Source organism: Alexandromys fortis, unplaced genomic scaffold, assembly GCF_014885135.2.
Source record: "Alexandromys fortis isolate MF-2015 unplaced genomic scaffold, M_Fortis_MF-2015_v1.1 scaffold_10, whole genome shotgun sequence".
NCBI classification, from domain to species: Eukaryota; Metazoa; Chordata; class Mammalia; order Rodentia; family Cricetidae; genus Alexandromys; species Alexandromys fortis.
In genome coordinates, this window is record NW_026067895.1 from 20,392,501 (window position 1) to 20,416,487 (window position 23,987).

General features: G+C 45.5%; 1 protein-coding gene across 2 annotated transcripts in view; it reads right to left on the bottom strand.

Annotated features, from left to right (window-relative positions):
- Ide (insulin degrading enzyme) overlaps nt 1-22,163 on the bottom strand; it is an 89,294-nt gene extending 67,131 nt beyond the window's left edge. Inside the window, exon 1 of one of the 2 annotated variants that reach the window (XM_050158744.1) lies at nt 21,431-22,163. In XM_050158744.1, coding sequence (XP_050014701.1) covers nt 21,431-21,528 — 98 coding nt within the window. In that variant the 5' untranslated portion in view covers nt 21,529-22,163. The remainder of the gene's footprint in view (nt 1-21,430) is intronic. The other variant, XM_050158734.1, reaches the window with a different exon arrangement.
- Nucleotides 22,164-23,987: the final 1,824 nt, after the last annotated feature.

Consider the following 23,987-nt stretch of genomic DNA (forward strand, 5'->3'; position numbering starts at 1 on the left):
GCAATCATGCACAGCTTTCCTTGGCTCCCAGCGCCACCCTCACAGTCCTTCCTTGACCCCATTACCTTTCTTAGGATGCTAAGTAATAGACCGCGGTGAGTCACAACAACTGCTCCAAGGACAAGGTTTCAGGACTTTTCTCCTTCTCTATGTAAAACAAACACAGGCAGTGGAAGGAGCCTAGAATGTTCTGAGTCTGCCAATAGAGTCCTCCTGTCTCACAATACACTCCCCATAAAAAGGAATCTATGGGCTGGGGATGTAGCCCGGTTAGTAGAATCCTTGTCTAGGAGACAACGAAGCCCTGGGTTCAGCCCCAGACCAATAATCCAGGCCGCCTGAATCCCAGCATTCAGGAGGATCAGAAGTTCAAAGTCATCATCAATACACAGTAAGTTCCAAGCAAACCTGGGATACGTGAGACCCTGTCTCATACAAGAAAGGGGCAAAGGACAGAGTCACAATGAGTACATGAAGCACTTTTTTCTTCTAGTTCCAACTCTAACATAGTTTTCTTTATTTGGACGGTGTATCTGTGAATTCAGCTTCTGTATACTGAAGCAGTAAGTCATTTTTACATTACAAAAGGATCCAACATGTGGCATTACTTTGAGGCAGTGACTGAAAGTTGGGCTCTCTTTCTAATCCCACTGACCATTAGTGCAATGGGAATTGGTATGCCTACTCAATGAATACATGTATTACACTGACCCACTTAGGAAAAAAATTACTATTTTTAACTCATTTTGGGGAGTTTTTTAACCTGAATTTTTTTCCTTTTTCTTTTTTTAAAACTACTTAAAACCATTCAATTATAGTTGCTTAATATGCAAAGTATATTGCTACATATAAATGTTTTTAAAGATTTATTTATTTATTATGTATACAAAATTTTGTCTGCGTCTGTGTTTGCATGCCAGAAGAGGGTGCCAGGTCTCATTACAGATGGTTGTGAGTCACATGTAGGTGCAGAGAATTGAACTCAGGTCCTCTGGAAGAGCAACCAGTGCTCTTAACTACTGAGCCATCTCTCCAACACATAAAGTATGTTTTTTAAGAAAGGAAATGTGCAGCAGAGACACTGCAAAGAACCATCTCTTATATGAAAACAAGTACATAATTGGCTTATGTGTGACTTGTTTCTTTTTTTTTTCGAATATTTTATGATTTATTTAACTTCATTTTATATACATTGGTGTGAAGGTCTCAGATCCCCTGGAACTGGAATTACAGACAGTTGTAAGCTGCCATGTGGGTACTGGGAATTGAACTCGGGTCCTCTGGAAAAGCAGTTAGTGCTCTTAACCACCAAGCCATCTCTCCAGCCCCGTGACTTGTTTTTCAAAAGCATGCATGAAACCACACAAACAGGAAAAAAAAAAAAAAAGATGAATCATAATCTCCTTGGTAAATAAAGAATAAGTATTTGAAACTAATATGATTTGTTTTATTTTATTTTTTCTTTTCAAGACAGGTTTTTCTGTGTAGCCCTGGCTGTCCTGGAACTTGCTCTGTAGACCAGGCTGGTCTTGAACTCAGAGATCTACCTGCCTCTGCCTCCCAAGTGCTGGGATTAAAGGCATGTTCACCATGGCCAGGCCCAATAATGACTTTTATAGGGACATCATCAAGGGCTGGAGATCTGGCTCAGCAGTTAAGAGGACATACTGCTCTTACAGAAGACATGAGTTTGGGTCCCAGTATTGATGATCAATGGCTTCTAACCACCTGTAATCACAGTTCCAAGGACTCCCACACCTTCTTCTGGCCTCCATACTGTACTCATGTGTGAAAACCCACACTCAGATACACACATATACATAATAAAAGTTTTTTTTAAAAAAAATTCTTCATCTAAAAAAGAACACTTACAAAACCCAGGAGCACTGGTCTCATGCAATGCTGAAATAATGCAGTACTCTCGGTCCCAGAACAAATCCATTTCTGTCCAACTCCATCCTGGCAGCACTAAACTGTCCAAGAAAGCAAGAAAAAGAAACAAAACACACAGCAGGGGAGAGAAATTACCAGGTAACAGGACTGTGCTCATGGGAAGCTACTAAGAACCTAGTGATAACTCCCACCCCTGCAGAGGACAGGGTGGGTCGTGACAATCTGACACAGCTTCAACTACAAAAGGACAATAAATCACAAAATCACACTTCCACACATGGTGAAGGGTTATGGAAGTGCTAGAAACCAAACATGGAATTCCAGAGGCACGAGCACCCTGGAGCGAGTTGAGCATCCCCCAGCATCTTCTCTGGGAATGTTTGCTGACCCCAGTGCAGACTATGCCTGCCCCAGGAGGGGTGCTCTACTGCATAAAGGGGCTACAGGAAGGCTTTGTGAAGGGTATGGGGTTGATGTGCAGATTAATGTTATGAGGAGCTTCAAATTTTTAGCTAATTCTTCCCACAGACTCTCTAAAATTCCACTGCATAGCTACTAGAATGGATGGAAGAAAATGATAGCAAATATCAAGTATCATCGAAGCTACACAAGCACCCAAATTCATACACTGATACAGGAACACTAATCCACACAGTCATCTTCAAAAACTGTTACTATAAGAGTGATGTGTCACCCCTATAATCTCGACCGTCCAGGGTACAGGGTAGGAGCATTACTACAAGTTCAAGACTGGCCTGGACTACAGAGTGAGACCCTAGCTAAAAAAGAAAAAGAAAGCCGGGTAGAGGTGGCGCACGCCTTTAATCCCAGCACTTGGGAGGCAGAGGCAGGCGGATCTCTGGGAGTTCGAGACCAGCCTGGTCTACAAGAGCTAGTTCCAGGACAGGCTCCAAAACCACAGAGAAACCCTGTCTCGAAAAAAAAAAAAAAAGGAAAAGAAAAGAAAAGAAAAAAAAAAAACAACCAATCATTATAAAATAATGTTGACACTGCAAACTAACAATTCTAGTATTATATATATTCAAAATAAATGCATCATCGGTCCATAGCATTATGATACTATGCTCAATGACTGTATAGACATATACTGTGGCTGGGTCTGGTGGAGCATGCCTCTACTCCCAGCACTTGGGAGGAAGAGGCAGGTGGATCTCTGAGTTAGAGGCCAGCCTGGTCAACAAAGCAAGCTTCAGGACAGCTAAAACTGTTACACAGAGAAACCCTGACGAGAGAGAGAGAGACAGAGAGACAGACAGACTGTGGTTCAATCACACAAGTGAGTTAACCAATAAGAAAACAAAACACAACAGTAAGGATGGGCCTCACTATAGGTCGAATGAAAAAGGCTGGACACAGGAATAAATGATGTACACACGCATGTATATCAAGTATGAAAACAAACCAAACTATGTGTTCACCTTGGGAAGACACAGTAAATAAAAGGATCACAAGGAAGTCCTCCTGGTCACGTGCTGGTTAAACAGGTATGTTCAGTTTGCAAAACCACATCATACTAAACATGTATTATGTTACAATAAAAAGACCTTTCATAAAGCACAGTAAAACAAAAGTCAATTACTAACATTATAAATATCAGTCATCAAAAGTCATCCTGAAAACCTTAACAATATTCTAACTCAAGAAGGTTTAAGAAATAACAGTCTAATTACTGTGACAATTATCAACCTAACCCTTTCTGCTTGTGTCCTGTGACAACCACTTGTTGATGCTATCACAAACACAAGAGCTAGGAAACCCAACAGCGCTTGGTGTGGTGACACAGGCCTGTAATCCCAGCACTTGGAAGGCTGATACAGAAGGATCAGGAGTTTAAGGCCAGCCCAGGACACAGAACAAGATCTTGAGTGGGAGGCTGGAGGAGGGAGGGACGCGACACAGGAACTAGGCACAGTGGTACATTGTTTCTAACCCAGCACTCACTCAGGAGGCAGAGGCAGGTAAGTCTCTTTGAGCTGGAGGCCAACCTGGTCTACACAGAAAGTTCCAGGAGAGCCAGGCTACACAGCAGACTCTGTTTCAAACAAGTAACAGTAACGATCTTAAAAAGGCAAGGAGGCCTATATAAGGCCAGCAGGGACACCACAGGACAGCATGGACACCATTGCCACTCCTCGTTTGAAAACGAGCTTTTAGTCATTACTTACTTTAAACTCTAAGTAAAGACTTAAAAAATAAAGGTGGGATGTAGCTCAGCTGTAGAGTCCTCGTCTAGTATGTACAAAGCCCTGGGTTTCATGACCAGTACCACAAAAAGCAAACAAACAAGACAAAAGAAAAAGCCTTGATAGTCTCCAAAAACAATTGAGTGGCCAGCACTAAATGTAATAAAAAGTAAAAGCCAAACAACTATTACTATTATTATTATTTAATGACATGGTCTTTCACTGAACCCGGGGATCATCACTGGGCTGGCACTTCACTGACTGAGCCATCTCTCCAGCCTCCCAAATAATAAAATCTTGAATAAATTCCCTCCTCAAATTTTTCAATCTGAAGAGGCTAGAGAGACAGCTCAACAGTTAAGAGCACTTGCTACTTTTCCAGGGGTTTGGGGTTCAGTTCCCAGAACCCACATGGAAGCTTACAACTGTCAGTTCCAACGAATCTGACATCTTCTCCTGACCTCTGATAGGCAGCAGGCATATGCATGCAGTGCACATACAACACTCAAGCAAAATACGATACACATAAAATAAAACAAACATTTTCCAACCTTTGTATCAGACAAACAGGATCTGAATGATATAGATTCAGACAGGCAGTGGTGGCGCACACCTTTAATCCCAGCACTGGCAGAGGCAGGTAGATCTTTTGAGTTCAAGGCCAGCCTGGTCTACAGCAAGTTCCAAAACAACTAGGTCTATACAGAGAAATCCTGCCTCAAGGCAGGTTTTTCAAGACAGAGCTTCTCTGTAGCTTTGGAACCTGTCCTGGAACTAGCTCTTGAGGACCAGGCTAGTCTCGGCCTCCTGAGTGCTGGGATTAAAGGGATGCACTACCACCACTTGGCTCAGCTTATTTTTAAGAGATATCATATAGAGTTAACGTGTATATTATATAACTTAATGTGTATGAATGGATTATCTTTCTCACAGATGCCCCATGAACCCAAAACAGCGAAGGCTGATGTCACAGGTCCTAAAGATTAATCCAAATCAGTACTGGCCTGAAACTAGTTCTCTCAAAACAGCCTCCAAGGAAAGCATGTCACAACTACTCATATTCTGTACAGAGGCTATATCTCTTGAACACTACACACACCCTGGTTGAGACACAAGAGAATCTGCCCACCTCGGATAATGCTGGTTAAGAAAACTCTGCTGGCCCCTCTTAGCATGGTTCAACAGCCATATTTCATTGCTAACAAATGATCTCTTTGTTCCTCACCTGGGATACTACTAGGCTCTTGGAAATGGACTTAAGCATCTCAAGAGTAAAATATAATGTTCACTTGGGTTATTAAATTGGCAGGGACATGCTGCACCAGACTTGGGCAGACTTCACAGGTTCTCTCCAGTGAATACATTTAACTAAACTTCATTAGGGCACTGCCTGGCACATTCAAGGCATCAACAGACGGCAGCTTATTAAACCATCGTTGTTACTGTGGCCCTATAAGGGTGAGATGCAAACAGACTGTCTCAGTAACCACAGTGTTATTACTGGCATTTTGACTACAGGCTCGTGCAAATTCCAACTGTATACTGTCATCTCCAGAGGTCAAAACATCATCGGGCAGACTATCAGGAAAGCAGGTAGCTAACAATTCCTGTATAATTGCTATTAGGGAGGCAATATTTATAGCCCGTAGTTTTTAGAAGTTGACAATTTCACCCCTTCTCCCAGGGGACATCTGGCAGTGTTTGGAGACATTTTTAGCTGTCGTAAACGAGGAGTACCGAGGCCAGGGGTGCTGCTTAGCATCCTGCAGCACACAGGACAGCTCCACGGTAAAGGATCAAAACATCAACAATGCTGAGGACGAGACTCTCCTTTCTAGGTCTGCTACTGCCCCCAGATAATGGATGAGAATCACCACAACCAATTCTATACACCTAGGATCAGGAGACAGCCTCATCAAAATGCACAAACTATCATAAACTCCAATCTACCTACCTATACGTTTAAATCAGAAAAGGCTTAAAAGCAAAGGAAGAGAACAGACCATGAAGGAAAGAGAAAAAAAAAAAGGTCTACAGGAACTTGTCCTGGAAAGAGCAATCTAAGGCACAAACACAGGGTGAACCCAACCCTGTTGAGTCAGGCTCTTGCCCAGCACGAGCTTTTTAAGGACATACATTTGGAGAATGTATGGATCCTGGGAAGTGAGACCTCAGGGAAGTTACCTGGCAAAGTCATACGGGCTTTAGACAGGAGGACTGGGAATCAAATCCAAATCCTTAGATATCAAGCACCATGTCAAACCACGTGGCTAATCTAACGTACCTATAAACTACACAGTTCTAGAGGGAAGGGAAACCTATGATAACTGGCCACCAGGTCACCTTTACGCAGAAGAATCTTTGAAGAGTCAAGCTTACTGGACTTGAAGGCACATCTCTCTACTCAATGAATTGATATGCCCCAGACTGAACTTGTTTTTGCTAACTAGGGCTGTCCATGTCACAACAAGGCTAATTAAACGAGAAAAAAAGCAAGATACTAATGTTTCAAGGATATCCATCCCCTTCTTCAGTTTGCACCCAAAATTACGTAGACAGCATGCAGAGTTAGGACTTGTCCTGAGCTCTATTTTCAACTTTTTTATTTTTTTAGAGACAGGGTTTCTGTTTGTAGCCCTGGCTGTCCTGGAACTTGCTCTGTAGACCAGGCTGGCCTTGAACTCACAGAGATCTGTCTGCCTCTGCCTCCTGAGTGTGTCACCACCACCACCTGGCAAGGGTATTTAGAAACGGGAACTCAAGCCTTATAATATTTGCATCCCCCAGGGAACAAGGACTGCACCCCATCCTCCGCAGCCCAACAGGGGAGACAAAGCTTGAGTCATGTGCAGAGGTGTATCCAAAGATAGCCTGCAAGAACCGCCAATGCCTGCCAAAGGTCAAAGGTCATCAATAAACAAAGCAGTCATTCACAGGTGGTGGGGAGTGACAAGAGCCAGAGGAGCAACTTCACAGGCAAGAGATGTGCCAGCAGCCATGAGACAGGCGCTGGTCACACTGGGGCGGGACGGTGGGACACAGTAAACGAGGAACATACAGGACAGTGAGAACCACGGTCCTCATGTAAAGAATAAAAGCCAAAATTAACCTTGTAATTCACTGGAGCTGTCTGTGTGATCCTGCAGCTTTCAGTATCGAAGCAGATATAGAAATACAAATGTAAACATGTCTGTATATTTATGTGTGTGTTTCCGTTCACACACATGAATGCATACACATATGCACGTACATGAATAAATATATACAGATAATGTATTCACCCACAGGTAAGATACCTATTTATTATTTACATAAACCTCCTGCCTTCACCCTGTCACTGAGAGGACCCAGGGCCCCGATTTTCCCTCCCTAAGTAGCAGTGTAGACTGTACCACGCACTTGCTTTCTAACTTTGACTTCACCACTAAAAACAGCCACGGCTCCTTGGAGAAATGGTTGATTTCATAACTAGAAACCTGAAACATCTTGCGGGTCAAAAATAATAAAGTGCTAACAGAATGATGGGATAGTCACTGGATAGACGCTAGCATTCAGATTCCCAATGTCCACATTAAAAATGTAAGTATTACATTAAATAGTATCTGTAATGAATTAAAGCTGGCCAGGCATGGTGCCACATGCTATAATTATAGCACTCAGGAAGCAGAGACAAGAGGATCAGGAGCTCAAGGTCATCCTTGAGCTGGCACCAGCCAGGGCTACACAAGACTGTTTCAGGGGGAAAAAACTAGACAGAAACCTCTATGTGGATCTGGACAGACGTCTCATTTGATAAAGTGCTTGCTATGCACGTATGAGGGGTTGAGTTCAGATCCCAAGCATCCACGTGAGAAAACTGGGCATGGTGACATGCACCTAGAGTCCTAGTAGTGGAGAGGCAGAGGAGGTCCCTGGAGCCTGCTGCTCTTGGGAAGCGTGTGCTCCTCATTCAGGGAGACATCCCACCTCGAAAGGTAAGGTGAAGAGTGATGGAGGAAGGCATCTTATGCTGACCTCCAGCCTCCACACTAGACATGCACATGTACACACACATCACAAATCTATTCTGAAAGATAAATAAAAGGAACAAAGCAGGGCATGGGTGGCACATGCCTACGATAGCAGCACTCTGGAGGCTGAGACAGGAGGAACATAAATCAGGACCAGGGGCTTAGGAGACTGTTTAGTGGGCAAAGTGCCCGTGTAGACACAAGGACTTGATTCCAAACAGAAACGCCAGGCACAGTGGCACTCATTTATAACCCTGGTGCTGGGGTAAGCAGCCAGGACAGGAGGATTCCCAAACTTGCTGGCCAGCCAGTCTAGCTGAATCAGTGAACTCCTGATTAAATGAGAGACCCCGTCTCCAAAAGAGAAATCAACCTTTGGTCTCCACACAGGCACTCAGGTGGACACACAACAAAAATAAATAAATAAATAAATAAATAAATAAATAAATAAATAAATAAAATTAATAGTTTCATTTGAAAATGTATTTGAATAGTTTTAAAGTATTTCCCCAAAAGATAACAAAGGGATAAAGTAACGTTTTAACAAAAGCTAGCTAAGATGAACTGTTAAATTGATAAAAGTAAGGCAGGTAGTAGTGACCCACACCTTTAAACCCAGCACTAGGGAGGCAGAGGCAGGAAGATCTCTGAGTTTGAGGACAGCCTAGTCTACAAAGCAAGTTCCAGGACAGCCAGGGTTACACAGAGAAACCCTGTCTCAAAAAAACCACAAACAATAACTAATAAAAGTAAGCATCAGTAAAGAGAGCAATGAGCTCCAGATACCATTTGCTAGCACACAAGGAGAACACTGCTGGCAGCCCTGTGGCAGTCTCTGGGGAGCTGGGAAACCTCCACCGAAACTCAAACTGGGGGCAGCTACAAGGCACGTAAACTCCAGAGTCAAGGTCGGAAAAGGTAAGCAAAGACTGTGCAACTATTCCCGTCAAAGGCTGAGAGGATCTGCAACAGAAGACAACACTAATTCTGAGCTGAATGTCTTCTTTTAAGATCTTTTTAGTAAATGATGCAACCGGAGCAACCGATAAATCTGAGACCTGAGGTTTGAGTGGCAGTAAGTGTACAATGTTAATTTTCTCCTTCCTTTTATAGGATAAGTACAAGGTGGTATTTTCCTATATGTAGCCACTGTGGACTGATTAAATTAAATGAATATATCTACTACCTCATATTTATATTTTGAGGTAAAAGCATTTGAATTTTACTTTCTTAGCAATTTAAAAACACAGTATGTTGTTATTATTACTAACCATAGTCGCCATTCTGAAAAACAGAACTGGAAGATTTATCTCAGCTGGGGATGCAGCTGGGTGGCAACACAGCACTCGACCCTGGGATCATTCTCTAGCACTGCCATGGTGACAGTCTTTCAAGACCTGGCCTTTCTCACAGGCCACCTCTTATTTCTCCTGTTTCCTGCTTGACAACATGAACACAGGTCCAGCTTTCCCCAAAGCCTGTGTGCCTTGAAGCATCATATTCTAGGGACTGACTGTTACTGAGCCCGAATTTTACAGGCTGCACAAATCACACAGCCTTGTAAATGTCACCTGGAGCCTCTTCCTCCTTCCTCTATGGATTCAGAATACATGGATTCTTCTCCGAGTCCCATAGAAAAACTATCTGTCTCTGCACAGGAGCACTGTGAAGAACACAATGAGCAGCTCAACAGCCAAGAGCCCTCAAACCCAAACTGTGTGGTCAGTGACGTCAGAGACGTGGCATCCCACAGACGCAGGAACTTTCCAACATGCCGAACCTTCACCACACACAGGTCAGGATGAGGCTCTGAGCCAGATAAAATCTAGAGGTAGTAGAAAAGCATCTGGCCAATGAGAGACAACTGTGTAGCTGAGGGGCCAGCACCGAAATGATAACTGCGTCTCAACTCTTCCCATGACCAAGAACCTGGTGAACACGCCTAGAAATTTTCCAGTACATAATATGTGTGGCTCGGACTTATGTCCCAGTACTGGGAAGGCTGAGGCAGAAGACTTCAGGCTTGAAAGTCAGCCTGGGCTACATAGTAAGTACAAGGCCAGGTAACTACATAGGAAGACTCTGGTTTATTAAAACTAAATAAACAGACAAACAAATAAATAGAATATAATAAAAATCTTCTAATTCAGAGCACCCAGAACTGAAACTACCCAGCATGGAGCAACCCAGGACTCTAGACAGACACATGACAAATTCTCAGTGGACATCTATATGTGCTAAGCACTGTGCTAGGTACCGGGGATAGACTAGAGGCAACGCTTGCTCTCCAGAGCTCCTGCCCCAAACAGAAAACATGTCCCCAAACCAAGTATCCTACAAGCTGGGCAAGCACAGTGCTTATGGCAGGGCCCTGGACTGGAAGTATTCCTTAAAAACACCCAGCTGTGGGACTACCTAACAGCATGAAAACCAGACAGGCCTCACTATCTCTCCCTCCCTCCTCCCTCTCTCGTTTGTTTTGAGACATGGCCTCATGTAGGACAGGCTGGTCCACCTCCAACTCCTAAGCCTTCTTCCTCCACCTCCTAATTGCTGGGTATTACTGGCCTGAGTCACCACACCCAGCAACCTTTTCTCATTATTACTAATACATAATACAAATGGGTTTTTTACTTCTACCCCCTACCCACTCCTGCTCTCCCCCTTCTTTTCCCTAGCTTTCTCTCTCCACTAGCTTCTTCCTTAAGCCCTAACAGACAACTTTATTCTCCTTGCATTTGCTTAGGCCTGCTTTTCCCCAGATATCTGATTTTCCCACACAATACCTCATTTTTTTGTTTTTCAGAATAATTGTGTCAGACCCCACAAAACTTGGCTTCTATCCCTTACTGTTTGCTGATGGCCAATAAAATGGCCTTTTATCTTTTCTCAATATCCCATTTCTCCTCAAAACCTTTTTGACTGAGCACATCTAACCATTCAGCTTCTGACATCATCTTCCATTCTCTGAACTCCCACACTCTCCAGATTTGTTTCCCCTGTATCTCTAAATGCCAGCATTTCACGAGGTCATGTACCATCTACATCTCTACATAAATATTTTCCGTACAGCCACGTGTGTCCATATGCTCAACTCTACATCCAATCTAAGAAATCAGCTTAGACATTCTAACCAAAGTCCAGGCATATTAAAGGCATATTAAATGGCTCTAGCAAGCCTCCCCTGACTAGCAATTCCTTCAGACTCAGCGCCACTTGGCATATCCTTTCTAAGCCTACCTCCCTATCTGACTTCCCCATATCCACTAGAGATGTCAAGCTGCCTTCAGGGAAGTGATGGGACAACAGCTAATCCCTAAGGTTCCTTTTTTTTTAAATATTTATTTATTTATTATGTATACAATATTTTGTCTGTGTGTATGCCTGCAGGCCAGAAGAGGGCCCCAGACCCCATTACAGATGGTTGTGAGCCCCCATGTGGTTGCCGGGAATTGAACTCAGGACCTTTGGAAGAGCAGGCAATGCTCAACCTCTGAGCCATCTCTCCAGCCCTCCCTAAGGTTCCTGAATGAGCCCACGTGCACTCATGTCTGGCTGAGCCACTTTTTGGGTATCAGTGAACAGTTTAACCCCTCTGAGTATCAAGCTGAGAGTGGGGGTGCACACCTTTAATCCCAGCACTTGGGAGGCAGAGGCAGGTGGATCTCTGAGTTCGAGGCTAGTCTGGTTTACAGAGTGAGTACTGGGACAGCCAGGGCTACCTGGAGAACCCCTGTGGGTGTGGAAGAGAAGGTGGGCAACAAAAACAAAACCATTTCCAAGAACAGCAAGAGCCTCGCAACTGGATCTATTTCGCTTATATCTGGGGTCATCCATTTCTGATCCTTATGCAGCAGAGGGAAGTTAAGAAGCTTCTGCAGTAGCTCGGAACTCACCAACCTAACTTTGACCTTCTAACTGCACCCTTTCCCCACTACATCTGTATGAACTAGACCCTCATTTTATTTCCCTTCCTATGTGATTAAGGACTGTTCAGTCCCGTCCACTAGCCTGAGAAGCCCCGTGTCATCTAACTTCCTGAAGGCAAAGTCAGCTCTGAAGTGCCCACAAGACTGTGCCACTGTGTCCCACTACAGTACCTGACCAGCCTGTTCTCTTGGCATGCCTTGGGGAAACCAACCACCTGCCAGACAGGACCAACATCCCACCTGGACGGCCTTCTTCCCACAGTCTGCAGCTCAATCTCTCGTGTCTTCTCCACTCTGACTGTCCCTCCTAGACTAGGTTCATGCAGCTCTCACCTTAAAGTCATTAATTCTAAGACCCTGGGCTCCGCCCCACACGCCCAATCAATTATTATAGGCTGCTGGATCCTTCGCGCGTCATCTAATGAGTCCCCTTGTCCCTGCCATTTACACTTCCGAGTATGTGTGTGTGTATGGGTATCAAGTATCTACTTAGCCACACCAGCCTAGAATTCCTGGACTCAAGTCGTCCTCACACCTCATCCATCAAAGCAGCTGGGACTATAGGTCTGTGCCACTGCACCTAATCCATTCACACTCATCCACCCCTGACCCCACCCTACCCAATGCCAGGAATTGAACCCACAGCCTCTTGCATGACAGCCAAGCCCTCCACCAACAAGGGCACATCCCTAGCCTCTATTTGCACTACTTTGATGTCTACTTGAATTTAAATTGTGTTTCTAAAAACCAAAGAGACTAATCACCTAAAAACATAGCTTCCATGCCATGTCATCACTGAAAGAGATGCATTTTAACTTCCTATGGGATAAAAATCTCATCTCTCAATGATGAGTTTTCCTACTTCTTTTAGCCTTTGCTAATCCTGTGTCTTCTGTGTGTAAGTCTACCAACTATACCCCATTCATCCAAATTTCTAATTTGTTAAATCCCATGTTCTCAGTGGAACCCTTCCTGAGCACTTTCAGCAGAGGTAAGCAGTGCAAATGAGTTAGGCAGAAGTGAGCCAAGGACGTGACTACAAAGGAGAAAGAGATTATTCCAAAAAAGATCAGAGAGGTGGGGACAGGCCAGATTCCATAGGCTCTTCTTGGACATTGTAGAGATGATAGAAGATGTCTTTAAATCTCAGTGAATGGCAGAGCAACTGGAAGATTTTTGTAACAAATAAATAAAATGACTTAGATTTCAAAAGATGACGCTATAGCAGATGGCAAGGTTATGTACAGAGAACCAAGTTCAGACATAATGGAATTGGCGAAGAGGCTATTCTGTTCATCTGAGTGACACAGAATACTGTAGATGAGGACAGCAGAGGGAAGTGACCAGAAGTGGGACGTATGTAATAGGTGGATAAAGGATTAAAGAAAGAAGTTAGGGGGTGTTGGAGAGATGGCTCAGAAGTTAAAGAGCACTGGCTACTCTTTCAGAGGTTCTGAATTCAATTCCCAGCAACCACATGGTGGTTCACAACAATCTATAATGAGATCTGGTGCCCTCTTTTGGTGAGTAGGCATACATGCAGTCAGACTACTCTATATATGATAAATTAATTAAAAAAAGAAAAATCAAAGATGGCTAAATTATTAGCTTAAACAAGTTGAAGAAGGCAAGAAGGCAAGGGTGCAGTCAGTGATAGAGTACATGCCTACCATGTCAGGGTCCTAGATCCAATTTCTAGCATTGCAAGAAAATAAACAAATAAACAAAAAAAAAAAACCTTACTTTTTAAATAAAATACAAAAACAGGGCTGGGGCAATAGCTCAGTGGGTAAAATGCTTCCGGTGCAAACGTGAGGACTTGAGTTCAAATCCTAAGCGATGGAGGACAGAGCCAGGGGAATCCCAGGAAGTTCATGAGCTAGTCTGGAATACACGACGGCAAACAATGGAGAAGACCCTGTCTCAAACAAAGCAAAGACGGGCACATATCCACATGTTCACTATGGCAAATGTGCATGTTAAAGGACTAAAAGAACAGACTTTGTGGGGAGGAGATCAGGGCTGGGGCTGCAGGAGAGCAGAAAGAGACAGGGCAGAGGTAGGAGAAAGGGCTGGCGGTAGAGGGCAGTCATAGTGCTTGTCTAGCATACACGAGGCCCTGGGTTCGACACTGGAGAAAGTTATCTAGATAGCTTTTGGACATGTTAAGTTTAAAATACATATTGAGAGGCTGGAGAGATGGCTCAGCAGTTAAGAGCAGTGGCTGCTCTTTCAGAGGACCTGAGTTCAATTCCCTCTTCCTACATGGCAGCATATAACTGTTCATAGCTCCAGTCTCAGGGGATCTGACACCTTTTTCTGGACATGTGGGCACCAGGCATGGTCACATGCACATGGTGTGCAGACACCCCTACATATAAATAAAATTACGCATACATACACACATACTGGACACATAAAGATCGTGCTAAGTAGGAAGCTTATTACCTAAGTCTGAGCACAGGTCTGAGTAGCAAAGGCAAAGCTCTTAGAATGTCTGTAATGATGGACAGGTTTGCATTAGCAATGTCCCATACAGAATCCATGCAGTCAAATGTGCCTTGATGTGCTCCTGGGGTGACTGGGGAATTTAAATAGATACATGTGGCTACACACAGTTGTCCTCTGACCGCCAAGTGAGCACCCTCACACTTGTGCTCCCCTCCCATACACAACATACAATAAATGATTTTTACAAGGCAGGATTGAGTCCCAACAAGGAAACAGGAAAGGGTATTCCAGAACTGGAAATGAATAAGTTATATATAATAAACAACCAACTGGTTAAGTATAACTAAAGAATAGAGATGTAGCTCTGTTGGTAATATGCTTGTCTATCACGTATGAAGTCCTAGGTTCAATCCCATGTAGCCGAGTATATGTGGGTTCAATCAAACATGAACCGAGCATGGTGGCTCATGCACGTGTGTAAATCTGTAAATGTGTAATCTCGGGAGATGGAAGATCAGAAGTTCAAAATCATCCTCATCCTCAACTACAAAGAGAGTTTGAGGATAGCTTGAGATACATGAGACCCTGTCTCAAAAAAACAAGCAACGAAAAGCCCACAACCATGTGTGAGCTTGCACTGGGCATGGTGGTTCACACCTGCAATCCTGGGAACTAGGAAGGACAACTGCCAGTGTGTAGTCAACCCGTGCTACGTGGCAAGACACTCACTCAAGGAGAAAAAAAGGAAGATCTATTTATTTTTATTTTATGTGCATCAGTGTTTATCATGCAGGTATGCCTGTGAGGGTATAAGATACCCTGGAACTGGAGTTACAGACAATTGCTATCTGCCATGTAGGCGCTAGGAAGTGAAACCGGGTTCTCTAAAAGAGCAGTTAGTGCTCTTAACCACTGAGCCATCTCTCTAACCCCCAGAGTTGTGATTTTTAAGAAAAAAGAAAGAAAAAAAAATTAAACACTTTTTTAAATAAACTGGAAGAATCAACAAAGAATAAAAGTGGAGATGTTTAATAAAATAACAGAAGCAAAGGAATATAATTATCCATTATTTATGACCAAAAGCTCCTTGGGGACAGGATTTATGACCAACTATCTCTGCAACCCTCACAATGCTGAGTAGAGTGGGCAATCAAAATAATATACTCAATTAATGAGCACAAATAATGGGCCAACAATGCAGGATGCCCTTCTGTAGATGTGCTGCTTTTATTGGTTGATGAATAAAGCTGTTTTGGCCAATGGCTTAGCAGAGTAGAGTCAGGCGGGAAATCCAAACAGGGATGGACAGAGTGAGTAGGCAGAGTCAAGCAGATGCCAGTTAGCCACTGAGGAAGCAAGACAAGTAGAAAATGAGGTAACGCCACAGCCACGTGGGTTAATTTAAGATTTAAAAGCTAGCTAGGAATAGTCTTAGCCATTGACCAAACAGTGATGTAATTAATATAGTTTCTGTGTGATTATTTGGGTCTGGGTAGCCAGAAACGGAAGCACAGTCTCCATCTACAATGGAGATGTTTAATAAAATAACAGAAGCAAAGGAATATAATTATCCATTATTTATGACTGAAAGCTCCTTGGGGACAGGATTTATGACAATGCTGAGCATAGTGGACAATCAACATAATATAGATACTCAATTAATGGGCACAAATAATGGCCAAACCAGCAGAAAACAGTAAGGGCAGACTGAAAGCAACCCAACTGATGGTCCTACTCAAGGTTCCAGAGCCCAACATACCTAATGCTATGGAAAGACCAAGTGTCCTAGCTTTGGCTGTCTGGCTGAAAGATAGGCCGATTCTCTGGGTGGGTATCTAGGAAATCTACAACACAAGCAGTAAAATATAAAGGAAAGCATTTTTTATGAAACTCACACAAAGACTCCCCACTCCTACCCCACACTCTGGTGAGATTGCTATGTACCCTAACTTTAAGGTAGATGGACAGAATATAGATGTTTATTTTGCAGGCTGATGTGGAAGACACTCAAGGACACCTGGTCTTTTTAGACTATTAAAAGGCATTTGCTTGTCTAAAAGTGGTTTAAAAGCCTGAATTGTTTCCCAAGGCTTTGTGTGCTAGAGGCAAAGACTTTACCACTGACTGAGCTCTACCCCACCTGCAAGCCCTAAGAGGTCTGAACAGCTTAAATCACTACTGCTTCCTAAGCATGTGGAACAGAGAAACACAGAGCACAGTCGACAGGCAGGCTGGCTGGGGTCCTGTCCCAAGTGGCTGCCAAGGACGGAGTATTCTAGGTCCCTAACAGTTAAGATAACTCCACAGCCCCGATATTCACTACAGTTGTTTGAAGAACTGCTTTTTATTTACTCGTTTTTATTTGTTTAAAATTTGTAAGAAGCTTACATGGTTTGTGTGTGTGTGTGTGTGTGTGTGGTCATGCACTTGTGTGGAGGTCAGAGGGCAACTCACAGGACTTAGTTCTCTCACTCTACCACGTGGGTTCTGGAGACCAAACTCATGTCAGGCTTGGCAACGAGCGCCCTTACCCACTAAACCATCTCACTGGACTTCTCTCACATTCCTTTGTTGAGAGGTTAGACCAGGAAACAAATGCTCAAACACTGGCAAAGGCATTACAACCAGACAGGCTGTAACAGGCTCTCACCTATTCTTCCAGGTGACAAACTCTGTTCCGGCATTTTTCTGGAAATCTGCATGTGGAGCTAAAATGCTGGCTCAGTGGTTAAGAGCACTGGCTGCTCCTCTGGAGGACCCAGTCCCAGCACCCAGATGGTAGTTCACAGTCATCTGCAGCAATGCCAGTTCCAGGGGATCTGATGCCCTCTTCTGACCCCAGTACCAGGCATACATGTTAGATACATACATACATACATATCGGTAAAATACTCATATGCATATAGGAACATTTTTAAATAAAGATTGACATAAGGTAGCTTCCTAAAACTATGCCCTTTGATTCGATCTGACTTTTCCAAAGCTTCAGTCACTCCTTTTCATGTATAGCTTTTCTGAATAGTTGACTTGATTCAGTAAGTAGTGTTGAGCCTTCTGAATTTCCTTCTCTGACATCCTTGAAGCTCTAATTCATCAATGCCCTGGACCTCATCAATGAAAGACAGCAGCAGGAAAAGAAAGTCTAACTACAAGTAAAATACACAGAGGCTGAGTGAGCACAGTGGTGGATGCCTATCTTTAATTAACCACTTTGGAGGGAGAGGCAAGAAAAAATAGCCTGGGCTACAAGAGGCCTTGTCTCAAAAAATATATTGAGCATCAGCACGATGGCTCATTAGTGAAGAGTACTTGCTATTCTTCCAAAGGACTGGAGTTCAGTGTCTGGCAGCTCACAAACTACCTGCTTATAACTCGAGCTTTAAAGGATCGGACCCCTCCTCTGGCTTCCACAAACGCAGACATTCACTTACATTTGCACACACAGAGAAAGAGAGAGAGGGGGAGAGAGAGAGAGAGAGAGAGAGAGAGAGAGAGAGAGAGAGAGAGAGAGACTAGAAAGATGGCTCTGCAGTTAAGAGTACTTGCTGCTCTTGCAGAGAGCCTGCGTGTTTCCCAGCACCACCACATGGCAGCTTACAACTATGCATAATTCCAGTTCCATGGGATCTGGTGCCCTCTTCTGGCCTCTGTAGGCATAACACACAGTGCACTTGCCATACAGGCAAAACACTCATACACATAAAATACAAATAAAATGTTTAAAACTAATTAGGACTGGCATAACGGTGCACACTATATTTATTTTAATTTTAAGTTCATTTATTCACTTTATTGTGTGTGTGCTTTGCCTGCATATGTGTGCCATCTGGGTGCTTGATGCTCTTATAGTTCCAAAGAGAGTATCAGATGCCCTGGAAAAGGAGTTATGGGTGGTTGGTTGTGAACCATCATATGGTAGTTTGAATGTCCCCATAAGCTCATAGGAGCGGCACTATTAAGAGGTGTGGCTTCCTTGGAGTAGGTATGGCTCTGTTGGAGAAAGTGTGTCACTGTGGGGGTGTGCTTTGAGGTCTCATACATGCCCAAGCAACACCCAGTACCTCAGTCCACTTCCTGCTGTCTTCTGATCAAGATGTAGCCAGCACCATGTTTGCCTGCATACTGCCGTGCTCCCCGCTATGATAACAATGAAATGAACCTCTGAACTGTAAATTGCCACCTCAATTAAACATTTTCTTAATAAGAGTTGTGAGCTGGGCAGTGATGGTGCACGTCTTTAATCCCAGCAGTCAGGAGGCTGAGGCAGATGGATCTCTGTAAATTCAAGGCCAGCCTAGTCTACTAGAGCTAGTCCAGGACAGGCTCCAAAACTACGGAGAAACCCTGTCTTGAAAAACAAACAACAACAAAAAGAGTTGCTGTGGTGGGGGCTGGAGAGATGGCTCAGAGGTGAAGAGCACTGGCAGCTGCAGCCTGGCGGTGGTGGCGCACGCCTTTAATCCCAGCACTTGGGAGGCAGAGGCAGGTGACTCTGAGTTTGAGGCCAGCTTGGTTCCAGGACAGTTCCAGGGCTACACAGAGAAACCCTGTCTTGAAAAACCATAAAAGTAAATAAATAAATAAATTTCCCTTTAAAACTACAAATTTTAGCTCAGCGTGGGTGAGCATGCCTATAACCCCAGAAGTACAAAGATCACAAATCTGAGGCAAGCCCGGTTTATGTAAAAGTTCCAAGCCCCACACCAGTCAGGGCTATGTAGTAAGACCTTGTCTCACAAGCACAAATAAGGCTGTGAAGGAACTCATTTGGTGAACCCAACAATCCCTAGTTCCTTCATTCCGTAGCACTGCATAAACCAGGCACAGTGGTACACCCAGGTAATTCTAGGAGATGGAAAGAGGAGAATCCAGATCTGTTATCCTTGGCTAGGTAGGAAGTTCAGGCTACCTTGGACTATGTGAGGTCCCGTCTTTATTTTAAAGATAAATAAATAAATCTGAAAGTTGTCTATAATCCCAGCACTCAAGAGGTTCAGACAAGATTTAAAAAAAAAAAAAGTCTGAACTATACAACAAATTGTCTTTTAAACATTTTTTTTTAATTCTAGAAGCCATGTATAGTAGTACATGCCCCTAATTCCGGAACTTGGGAAGCTACAGAGGTACAAAGCCTATGCTTACTACACCCACTTCTCTCTCCCAGAGATTGTTTTTCCACACTGTAAAGGATTTTATAGTGTAGTGGGAAATGGAGGGAGTGAAAACAAGTTCCATAAATTCCTCATCGCCACTAGTCCCGCCTAATAACGCTGCTGCCTTCACAGTCGGGCCCGGAAAGACTAGGCCCGGCAGGCACGGTTCTCTGCCTCCGGTCCCACGCCCTTACTTCACACACAGATCTTTGCATCAAATCTCCTAAACTCCCAGTTCCATCAGATCACACCCCACCCCGTCAGCTTTTGCAGGGGAGAGGAGTACTGGGGATTGAACCCAGCCCCCCCCCCCCCCCCCCCCCCCCCCCCCCCCCCCCCCCCCCCCCCCCGCACACAGTAAGACAAGCAAGAACCCATTGGGCTATATCCCCAGCCATGCTTGATTTTTTTTTTTAAAGAGCATCTCACTAGGTTGCTGAGGCTGACCTAGAACTCCCTCTGCAGGTCCTGAATTACAATCGTTTTGCCTCAGCCTCCCAAGTAACAGGGATTACTTGTCGTGTAATTCGAAATCTTAATGAAACCCTAATATTCACTATTATTTAAAGATTCCGGGGACGGGGGACAAGGATTTCAAGGCCCAGGGTAGCATTATACGGCATTTGTGCCTTAATTCAATTCCCCCCAGGGAAATTCCCCAAAGCTTCAACTAATCTATTCACTATCCACCAAACTACCAGTACACCTGGCCTGGATTGCGTCCACACATGCCCAGATTCCATAACTTTCGCCATTGCTTCAAAGATCAGTGCAGACCCCCTAACCCACCTTCTGCCGCTCACTCTGCTCCTGACTATTGCCAAGCTCATCGCTTGTCAAATGGTTTCAGCCAAAATCAAAGTTGCTTGGAAGGCAGATCACATATGAACACAAAGACCCGCCACAGTGCGCTGCATTCGGCAGGTCAAATATTACTAAAAATCGGGAGGGCTTCAAATAGTGATCTTAGTAGAACTCACTATCTCTCTCGATTCACAGAAAAAGAAAGAAAAGGAAAAAAGAGAGAGAAAATACCTTACGCCTTTATTACAAGACTGAAAATTTGTAGTATACACAGAGCGGGGTAAAGCGGAGGGAGTACGCCACTAATTGCAAAAACAAAACAAAACAAAAAAAACAAAGCGAAAAATAACGTGCATCATAAACCTGGTCTGGCCGTAATCTCTGCAATCGTAAGAGAAATCACTGAACTCTCTCTGAACCTGTCTTGTTTTAGGTGTAAAACAAGGCAGATGCTGTGCGGGATTCCCAAGGTATCTTTCGGCTCCCCGGTCCCCCTGTCTGCTCACGCTCACTCCCGACCAGGCAGGCAAACTTTTACAGCACCCAACGCTCATTGCCCTAGTCCAGGAAACTCGGTCCCCACGGGGACCGCGCTGCAGGGTGAGAAGCGGTCTCCCACGACTCCCCGGATATCCCCCACCTCAGGGCACCGGGGCCCGCCTCAGGTGGCCGACCGTTCCGGGAGGACAGCGGGAGTGCGCGGCTCCCAGAGCAGCCGCGCTGCCTCGAACGGCCCCGAGCCCCCCTACACTTGTGGCGTCCGCTCAGGGCACCGTCCCCGTCCGCCCTCCCCGCCAGGCCCGACCCTTCCCGGTCCCCGGAGGCGGCCGCGGCGCGGACGTCCACGCACCCGGCGGGCCGGACCGGCGGCGTGAGGGGCGGCGGCGGCGACGGCGCTAAGTGCTGAATCACCACTTTGCAGCAGCACACAGCACAGCCACGGTGACCCACGGGCCGCGTGGGGCCCGGGCGCTCGGGGCGCTTACCCACACTGTCGCTTCGCGGGCGGCGGGCGGGCGCCGAGGATGGAGCGCAAGGTGCTGGGCAGCGCGGAGTGCAGCAGCCACGCGAGCCCGTTCCGCATACCCCGGCGCAGCCGCTGCGATCTCCGCGAACGCTTCCTTTTGGCGCTGGGAGCCGGCCTTGCGCATTGCGCATGCCCAGTCCGCCGCGCAGCGCCGCCACTAGGGAGCCGGGGACCGGCCTCCGCACCGGGTTTTACGCGGAGCCGGGCGGGAGGGGACGGCCGCAGCCTGGGCCCCGGCTGGCTGGCAGGTGGGTGGCGGTTCTGGCCCCGAGCGTCGGAGGCCCCGCGGCTAGCCCTTGGTAGGCCAGCAAGGTCCCAGCGGGGCTCCACCCTGCGCGCCGCGGAGGCCGAGGGTTGCCTGGCTGTGGCGTGGGGAGGCGCACACGGCGGAATGTCCCCAGGCAGGGTCGCGGCCCAGCAGGTGTTGGAACGAAGTCCTCCCCAGGCGGCTGCCCCTCCGAAACGTCTCCGCTGCGGAAGCGGGGCCCGCGGGCTCCCTCTAGAGCGCGGAAGGAACGTGGACTGCGGAAGCACGCGTGGGACCTGTCGGGCTAGGGAGTAAGGACAATTCAGATCTTGGGGTATCCCCGAGCCAGGGCAGGCCTCAGCAAAACAAGGCGTCTGTAGACTTTCAGACCCAGAAGAAGAAACTTGTCTTTGAGACGGGGTCTCACGTCCGTCGCTAGGCGGGCGTCTCTCCCCGTGGTGGAAGATGACCTTGAGCGACCGTCCTCCCAAAAGCTGGGATTACCGGTGCTTCACCGCACCAACCCAAAGCAGGAAACCACTGCTACCGACTACTACTGCTTATGCCCGTGGACTTAGGTTATTACTTTTTTTTCTCCTGAAACCGGCTCTCACTATGCAGTCCTAACTGGTCTGGAACTCGCTTGTAAACCAGTCTGACCTCAAAAGGTCATTACTTTTTAAAGACATGACTTCTCCCTGGTGACTTTGGTGCTTTGCGTCCACAGACAGCCTAATAGTGGTTATGAATAGGAATTTCCATTACATTTAACACATATCGGGACAGGTGGGGTGTATCTCCCCAGCTTAACTACTTCAAGTGTCTGATGTAGCAGATCAAACACTGTAGCCAAACCCAGGGTTCTGACTCCTATTATTGCTACAAATGAAAACAGTAGAAGCAGGTGCTCTCTGAGATACCCTGTGCCATGAAAGACCATGTGTGGAGGACTGTAGATATTGATGGACAAAAAGATTTTGCCAAGACCAGAGTGAACAACCAGAACGTTTACTTAAATACATTGCAGAGGCTGGGGGTATAGCTTAGTCAGTATAGTTCTTCACTAGCATGCACAAAGCTCTAGGTTGGATCTCTAACACTGCAATAAAGCCTTGTGTGGTGGCACGTGCCTGTAGTCCAAACCCTCGGGAGGCAGAGACGAGAGGATGGGAAGTTCAAGAAAATCCTTGGCAATTTACTGAGTTTGAGCCCAGTATACATGAGAACCTGTCACCAAAAATAAAAGGAGAGGAGACGTACTGCAGGGGCTAGCAAGATGACTCTGTGGGTAAAGGTGCTTGCTGTGCCAGCCCGCTGACTCCAGTTCAAGCCCTGGGACCCATGTAAAGGTGAAAGGGCTAACGGGTTCCACAAAGTTGTCCTCTGAGCTCCATACACATTGTGTGGCACGACAGACGCACATGTGCACACAGTGTTTTTTTAAAGGAATGAAAATACACTGGAAAGACCCAGAGCTCCCAGAGACATTACAGGATCTCTAAGTAGTCAGCCTCCTGATGTCTGAGCATGCTCCTTAACAGGTAGAATGCAATTCAGTAGTGTCAAGACATCCTAAGACAAAAAGCATCTAGGTCTTATGATTAACTCTTTGTGAGGTAGCAGCCCTGCTATGAAGCCAGTAGTCTAGCTCTGAACTCATTCTACCCTGAGGTAAGAAGAAGCTTTTTCTGAAATAAGAGTAACTCTGGGCAGCCATCTGTCCCAAAATTGTGTCCACATCCCCCCTCTCCCACATCTCCAAAGTTAAATATGATCACAGATCACAGACAAGGCATGATGAAGATTTGTCATCTGAAGTTTCTTCATGACTGGATAGGGGCACTACAGACCCTGTTTGGCATTGCTCTTCGTGAGAGGATCACGAGAGTGCTGAGTATCTCAAGAACCATTTGGAGAAGGAAGGAAGAAGCTGTCTAAGAAACCGAAGGTTGTAAGGTGACGTCAGATCAAAAGATCCTCAGCTGTGGCAGACAGGCCCTTGGTAACGGTTGATGTCACTGAGCAAGCACCATCAGGAACAGATAGGCCAATAATCAGGACAATACAATACTACCAAAAGGTTTGTAAGCAGGGGCCAAAGACACAAAGCAAACTTTAAACAAGAAAAGCCTGGGGTTAGCTGGGCGATGGTGGCACAAGCCTTTAATCCCAGCACTCGGGAGGCAGAGGCAGGCGGATCTCTGTGAGTTCGAGACCAGCCTGGTCTACAGAGCTAGTTCCAGGACAGGCTCCAAAGCCACAGAGAAAC